This window comes from Antechinus flavipes, chromosome 2 (assembly GCF_016432865.1).
Source record: "Antechinus flavipes isolate AdamAnt ecotype Samford, QLD, Australia chromosome 2, AdamAnt_v2, whole genome shotgun sequence".
NCBI classification, from domain to species: Eukaryota; Metazoa; Chordata; class Mammalia; order Dasyuromorphia; family Dasyuridae; genus Antechinus; species Antechinus flavipes.
Genome location: NC_067399.1, coordinates 621,963,962 through 621,972,491, shown reverse-complemented (window position 1 = coordinate 621,972,491; position 8,530 = coordinate 621,963,962). Strand labels below are relative to the sequence as shown.

General features: G+C 37.0%; 1 protein-coding gene across 1 annotated transcript in view; it reads left to right on the top strand.

Annotated features, from left to right (window-relative positions):
* CDHR1 (cadherin related family member 1) overlaps positions 1-7,747 on the top strand; it is a 49,952-nt gene extending 42,205 nt beyond the window's left edge. Inside the window, exons 16-17 of the mRNA XM_051981959.1 lie at positions 1,731-1,985; positions 3,440-7,747. Of these exons, the coding sequence (XP_051837919.1) occupies positions 1,731-1,985; positions 3,440-3,976 (792 nt within the window). The 3' untranslated portion in view covers positions 3,977-7,747. The remainder of the gene's footprint in view (positions 1-1,730; positions 1,986-3,439) is intronic.
* The last annotated feature ends 783 nt before the right edge of the window (positions 7,748-8,530 follow it).

Below are 8,530 nucleotides of genomic sequence, written 5' to 3'. Positions count from 1 at the left end.
CTAGCTCTTGTCACTTCATGCAGCATCACTGGTACACAGAAGAATTCCCAGTTTCCTCTAAAACTAAACATTTTGTCATCATTATGACACAATAATAATCCCTTATGCTCACATACCACAATTTTAGCCATTCCCCAATAGGAAGGCAGCTGCTTAGTTTACAATTCAGGACTACTACAAAAAAAGCTGCTATAAATATTTTTGTTTATATGGATCCTTTTCTTCTTTCTTTGCTCTCTCTGGCATATAGGCTTAGGAGTGTGATAGCTAGGTCAATATTATGTACAGTATAGTGACTTTGGAGGCACAAAAGCCAAATTGCTTTCCAGAATCCAATGCTTGTATCTTATACCTGAGGAAACCAGACATGGTTTGCTCAAGGTCATATAGAAAATTAACAGTAGAGGCAAACTAGAACCAGATTTGCCATTGCTACTATGCCACATTGTCTCAAATCCAATCCTCTACATTCTCTTAGCTTCTCTATGTTCAAAAAGTTTGGGGAAATTTCTCTGGGTTTGGCTGATTTTATAGAATGAAAACTGTCATACCAACAACCAGGACATGTCATCTGTTGGGAAAAAAACAAATCAGCCTCTCAGATCCATCATTCTTTGAGGGGCTTCTTAATATCTTCAATGGCATTCAAATGTATTTATAATGAAAAGGAAATTCTATATTTCTATCATGCTAACCTTGGAGCTAAAAAGCTTCTGTCTCTGGCAGCAGCCCCATTTTGAAATTTATAAATAAACACAGCACCCAGGCATGATTGCTTTGTCTTTCAGTATTGTGACTCAAAGCATGAGATTCAAAATCCTTCAAACAAATCATTTTAATTCATTTTGATTACAAAAATAAATAATTAGCACTTGAGCAGAGGGTGATTATTATCATGAAACCAAAAACCATGCAAGATTCCATGACATATACATATGCAGGTACACATACACACATATATACAAACATGTATACAATCATCTAAGACCTGAGGAAAAACTATGGAATCTGAATGCAGATCTGTATCCTCCATAAGAATTATAGTACAAACTGCCTTCCCCGATTGAAAAGAACATTACATTTTAAACACCAGGACCCGCCATTGGAAGAAGTGAGAAATAGGTAAAGTGAAGGGGGTTTTGGACCCCTCCCATTTTCTTTTCTGTTCCCTTGCTTCCCTCCTGCTTCCTAGCTCTCTCACCCCATTACCAGGTGTTCAATACCTACATCCTATTCAAAACTCTTCACTGTAGCCATTCATCCAGTCCTCCCCTCTTCATAAAGCAATCCATGATACAAAACATTTTCATTCCCACAGTGCAGCTGCTCCCAGACGACTATTAGGGAGAAATCAACCTGATTATACTTATTCACACTAGATCATGATTACCCTTTATCCTCCTGGGATTAACCTCATACCAACTCAAATGAATCTCTTATTGATGAAATTACATACCACTTTTTAAAGGAAAAATTTCATAAGCAATAAGGGAGACATCTTTATTTCAGGGAGAGATGATTTTCCTAAAACCCCTTAAATTGCAAAATGTAAGACATTAACTATTCTACTTACATGTAAATCCAGCCCTATTAAATGCTTATTCTATACTCAGCTACCTTTCACATCCAAGGAAATTCATCATTTGTGTTTCATCTAGCCTCCTTACAAGATCATTGCTTAGGGAATACTTGAGTTCCCAAAGTCTGATTCCATCTTTCCTCATGTACAGGCTACAGACCATGATGCAGAAGAGCCAAATAATGTCGTAGACTATTCCATAATGCAGGCAGAACCTGCCAATGTGTTTGACATCAATGAAAGCACGGGTGAGATCCGACTGAAGGCCTTTGTTCACTCACTGGACATCATCCACAACATCACCAAGAACAGAGACTGCACCTGGTCTGTGCTGGTGCAGGCCAAGGACCGAGGCTCCCCATCCTTCAGTACCACAGCTGTGCTAAAGATTGATATCCTAGATGAGGTGAGCTAAATAGGCCAAAAGAAGCAAAAAAAGGCGCTTGGGGAGGAAAAGGGAAACTCATAACCATTTCATTCACAGGTGTGTGGTGGACAGGATTTTTTTTGTTGTTATTATTATTACCATGGGGGAGGGGGGTTGCACTTAATTTTTTTGCATTTAATAGCATTTTGTTTTTTCAATTGTATGAAAAGATAATTTTCAACATTTTTTGGTAAGATTTTGAGCTCCAAATTTTTCTTTCTCTCCTTTTCCTCACCTCCTAAGCAATCTAATATATACTATACATGTACAATCATATTAAATATATTTCCATATTAGTTGTATTGTGAAAACAAAATCAGAACAAAAGGAAAAACACAAAAAAGAAAAAATTTAAAAAGAGAAAATAGCATATTTTGATCTGCATTTAGATTCCATAATTTTTTCTCTGGATTTGAATGGCATTTTCCATCATGAGTCCTTGAAATTGTCTTGAATCACTGTGTTGCTGAGAAGAGCTAAGTCTATTATAGTTGATCATCACACAATTTTGCTGTGACTGTGTACAATAATTTACAGAAAATCTTGATTTAGTGGAAAGGATTCTTGTAGAGGTACAAATCTCCAGTTTTGAGATTCAGTGGGCATAAGCTTGATTGCATCCTCCATGGACCTCCTCCATATGTTCAATGAAAGAATGAGCCATATATTCCTTTGTCATTAACTTACAACATAACAAGTGATATTTATATTTTGCTCCCTATGGAAATAAAACTCACATTTCCCCTGACCCAATGCCTCTCTCTAGAGTTTGATTTTATCTGTAAAAGAGAATACAAGGTGATTTCAATGCCATGCCACATCCCATTTATCATAGAGGAATAAAATTATTTTATTACCATCATATATAAAGATAAATAACAATACATCCACATAAAGAAAGAGTGGCAAAGTGATATAGTGGATAAAGAACCAGCATTAAAGACTGGATAACTTGGATTCAAGTCCCATTTCTGCTCCATATTGGCTATGTGATCTTGAACAAGACACCTGATCTCTCATTGGTCTGATCAGTTAAGACTGCCATGGAAGAGGAATTTCATCACTTGTGACAGTTCTGTCAGTTAAATCACAGGTCCTATTCTTATTTCTACAAGTAGATATGCAGCATAGTTCTATGGAAGGAAACTGGGATTTGGAACCAGGAAGCCTAAATACAGTTCCTGATTCATTACTGGCTGTCTAATGGTAATAAAATCATTCTACTTCTCTAAATTTGAACTTCTTTATTTCTAAAATGGAAATAGTACTTGGAACTGTTTAATGTGTATATATAAATGTGTGTATATCCATCGTACCTGACTCTCTCTGACATGGTCCCCAAATTAGGTAAGTGAAACTTAGAATTTCCTGTCCAGCTTCCGTAGGTGGAAGTAATCATTGATACATTGTGCTCTGTTTTTACTCCTTGACAGACCCTGAATAGAGGTCCCATGGCTGCATTTCTGATGCAAACTAAAGATAACCCCATGAAAGCCATAGGTGTGCTGGCTGGAGTCATAGCCATTATGGTGGTCATTACCGTTTTCATCTCCACTGCCATGTTTTGGCGCAACAAGAAATCCAACAAGATTTTACCAGTCCGGCGGGTGATCCGAAAGCGACCGAGCCCGCCATCCCGTTCCATCAGGGCAGAATGGCTCAAATTCAAGAGGTCTCATACAGGAGACAAGTTTGCCGTCAAGGATGAGCTACCCAATGAGAACCATAACAACAACAGCTCGATGTTCACCCCTCCTCCTGATGCACCAGCCCCGCCCCCTCCACCTATCACCATCCCTAAGATCAGCCCCAAGGAATGGACAGTGCCCACAGTCTCAGGCTCACTGACTCCCAAGCATACCAGTAGGCTGGTGAAACAAAACTTGGAAAGACCAGTCCAATCTGCTCTCGTTTCTGAGCTCAAGCTGAAATTTGAAAAGAGGGCTGCAAATAATAAACCTTATGTCTGAGAAACCTACCATAGACACTCCCAAGGCTATCACTCCATTATCCTTGTCCCTGATGACTTAGAACCAGCTGAAAGCAATTCAGCTGCACAGTCACTCACTTTTTTGTACAAGTATTTATTGTTCATTTGCATGGATTCTCTGCCAATTTCCCTTTCCATTTAGCAGTGGAAATCATTTCTGCAGTGGCCCAGAATGTAGGTAACAATCATTAGATCATAGTCTGACCACATGCACTTACCTTCTCTCCCCTGAAACTTCAACAAATGTTCCATTGTGAACAAAGTGTTCATTTGCTAACTGGTGTTCGAGTTGCCATTGGATGGAGTTGCCTAGGTTTTCTTCTTCCTATTCTCATCCCTAGAAAAACTAAAGCTCATTTGGCCATTATTTCTGAACATCCTGACCCAAAAGAACTTAAATGTATGCACAGGACTCCTGCCAGATGTGATGAGACATCGAAAATGCGAAGCCAGCTTAGGCTGTTATCATTGAATAAACTCCAAATACTGGAAATTCCTTGATAAAACATGTTAGAGGCTGGAGAGTAGACAGATCTTTATCTGAGCTTTTCCTGGCTTCCCTCAGATCAACACCAGATAAAGGCACTGAATAGATTTTGGAGTGACAGAACCCACAAATATTTGGAATGGAACAAATTTCCAGTAGAAGATATTTTGGAAGTACTCCATGAAAGGTCTGTCTCAACCAGTCATGGGGAAAGGGGGTGTTGCAACCCAGCAAAGATGCAGGGTAGCACAAGGAGACCTATAGCAGAGTATCCTTCACATGCAGAGGAATCTAGTGGGAGCCTCTTAGCAAAAATACAGCAGCATTGACTCCTATGTCATGGTTCAGAAGCCAGTGGATCAGCAGACTAGCTGTGAGACTTCCAGCACCAAAACAGAAGGCAAATAGTGAGCCTCTGAACTCCAGCATAATATGCCATGCCCACCTAGCATGGGAAGGAAGCTGGCAGCATCAGCTCTAGCTGTGTGAAACCACTGTCTCCTGTAGAGGAAGTTTGGGACAATCTCCCCTTTGCCCTAGGAACAGTCCTCAACCTTTAAAAATGAGCAAAAAATCAAAAAGAGCTCTGGCCATAGATAGATTTTATGGAGACAGGGAAGAACAGACTTTGCCTTGATGGCAATGTTCTGAGAACATTAAAGGCAAACTATCTCCAGATGAAACCTCAAAGAGTGATATAAGTTGGTGTCCATCTCATAAGACTCTCTTGGAAGAATTCAAAAATGATCTTAAAAGAGAGGTAGAAGAAAGTGGAGAAAGGAACTGAGAGCTCTGGAAAAGGAAACACAGAAATTGTTTGAAGAAAATCACTCCTTAAAGAATAGTTTTGGCAAAATAGGAAAAAAAAACAATTCTGGAAAACAAAATTTCCAAAATGGAAAAAAAATCCAATGAACAAAACAACTAATTTTAAAGTTCAATTAGCCAAATGCAAAAGAGTTTTTAAAAAGATAACTGAAGAAAATAGTTCACTAAAAATTAGAATTGAACAAATGGAAACTAATGACTCAATACAGCATCAAGAATCAGTGAAACAAACCCCACCAAAGAATGAAAAAAAAATAGAAGAAAATGTAAAACACCTCATCCAAGGTGACAGGGAGGGTAGGAATAATGTTCAGTCTTGACCTAAGTAAAGCAAATTCAAAGAACTGTTAGGAAAGCAAAGACAAAGGGAGGTCAAAGGTGATCTAAAAATACTCATTCAACTATAGGAGGAGAAAATATGTTGTCTGTCTTTAAGGTGAAAAATTGATAGATTATGCTTTCATCTTTAGTACCTTCAGGATTTGGAATGGAAAAAAAAAAAAAAAACATAAACTGAACTTTCCCATTGGTGGAAGCAGATACTTAAGTATGTAAGCCCACTGGGGGAATAGCACATTAGTATCTGACTATGATCCAGGAACTACAAATGGTGCCCAAGTTCAAATTCATCCAATTGAACCATATACATCTGCATATACCACAATGCTATACAAACCCACAAGTATTCTAAGCTTCTCCTCTCTCCATGGAGCTCTAGTGTGGTAATCCCTTAAAGAGAAGCAAAGTATGGTAGAAATAACATTGGACTAAGCCTAAAGGGATCTGGAAGAATTAGATCCTGCTAGTATTCTGCAGAATATTCTTGATTCTGCCGTATGACTTTGGATCAATCACTTAATTGCTCTGTGTTCCAATAGTTTTAGTAAAAGTAGTCAGCCTAATTCACAGAATTGGGAGGATCAGATGAATTACTAATTAATGGGAACATGCTTTGAAAACTACAAGGCATTCTGCAAATCTAAAGTGGCAAAAATAGTCTGAGATTTAAAAGACTTATATTTAAACCCTGGGACAGTTACCAACTTTATTAACCTAAGCAAGATAGTTATCCTCTGAACCTCAATTTTCTCATCTATAAAATTGGTGTACATCTTGCTTTACCTATTTCACAGAGTTGTCATGAAGAAAGTGCTTTGTAAACCTTAAAGTATCATATAAATAGGAATGATCATTATTAGTAAGATTCATTCATTGGAACACAGTTGTTCCACAAAGTATTGAGTTTTCCTTGCCTCTCATGAGTTTGCCACAGAATCACAATGTTTGTGTGAAGTCAAGTTTTAGGAGTTTTTCCCTTAATAGAGTCACTCTCTTGCACAACAACTCTGCTGCTCAGCCAAACACTTATTTCAGTGTTAAAAAGGGAACAGCCAAGTAAGTAACAGAAATTTCAGAAATAAGAAATCAAGTGACAGAATATTCCAATAGACACCCTTTCTCCCTTGCTTTCAGATGGCTGTGTCCATAGAATCACAGAATATTAAAGACAGAATGGTTCCTTAAAACTCATCTAGTTCAATAGCTTTATTCTATTTATGAAAAAATTGAGACCTAGAAATATGAGGTGATTTATTCAGAATCCCATAAGATAGCTAATGGCAGGTCCAACACAATAAATCAGATTTCTTGAGTCTTGACTTTTCCCACAACACTTTATATAAAACTCAGCTTGGGCATATGCTTAAAATAGACATTTTAAATTTTTTTGTCTTGTGACTCCTTTTCCCTCACATTTTTTATTACCCTAAATACATAAATATATAAAATAGGTATATAAATCAAAAGTTTACTGGTAAAATATCATAATTTCATTACCCCCACATTCAGTTATAAGACCCCATGTGGAATTGCGATCTACAATTTAAAAAGCTGGGTCTTAAAGGTTTGACAGTACTTCCCTAAGAATAGGAAAGAAGGTATCATATCCTATATAGATGGGATTTCCTTTAAGCAAATCCATTCTAAAGAAAGCCAGGGATACATACCAAGAAGAAATGGGGAGAGTTTCTTGATTATTTCAGTACCAATTCCATTTCAGATGATTTTATTTATTAAAATTTGACTTACACATAACTTGTCTTTGAATAAGTGTATCTATAGAATGCGTTCCATTAATAACCTGAAGCACAGATATGCTGCCTGATCCCCAGACTCCATATAGAGTTTTTCTTCAAATAAATAGCACTGCAATTATTTAAGGTCAAGGATTATATTTAGCAATTTGAGAACAGAGGAAAGACCAGAAGAACAAATGAAATTAAGCAGAAGGAAAGGGTGACAGTCCAACAAATATTAGGGTGGGGTAGTTTCGTTTTATATGATTAATATTTGGGGACTTTTTTTCATTGAATGTTCCCATTCCTATCAAATTGTATTTCATTTTTTGTAATTATGAATAAAACCCTTTAAATCAAAGACATGGTTTTTTATCATATGTACATGATTTCTATCACTCTTCTTTCACCCATCCTTTCTGTTTCATAAGACAGTGAGGCAATAAATAAAATGCCTGAAGTTTAATAAGTAAAGAAGAAAAAAAAGGAGGTGAAGAATGGTTGAAAATTGTATATCTTCCCAGGCAGCTCGGCAGTATAGTGGTTAGACTAGTAGATCTGGAAAGATCTAAAATCAAATCTTGCTTCTGACATTTATTAGCTCTATGCCACTGGGCAAGTGTATCCACCTCAGTTTCTTCATCTTTATGGGGATAATAATGGAGCCTACTCTCCAAGGTTGTTATGAGGATGAAATGGAAAAAATATATTTTAAGTGCTTTGTAAGCCTTATGGCACTGTAGAAATTCTATCAATCATTATTATGACTTATTAACTTGTCATATATAATATCTGAGAATAGCTTTTGTTTGTATTGGTACTTTGCCTCTGCTTCAAAAAATATATCTGATTTTTAAGAATTAAAACAGCTAAGCAAGCTTATAAGAAGGAAATATTTCTATTGTGCTTACTATGTGCCAGACACTGTGCTAAGCACATTACAAATACTATCTTATTTAATCCTCACAACCCCAGAAGGTAGGTGCTATTGTCCTCATTTTACCGTTGAGAAAATTAAGGCAAAGATTAAGTGACTTGAACAAGGTCACATAACTATTAAGCATCTGAGGCTGGATTTTAATTCAGATTTTGCTGATTTCAGACATTGTGTTCTATTTATTGCATGACCTCTAAAAAGAAGGAG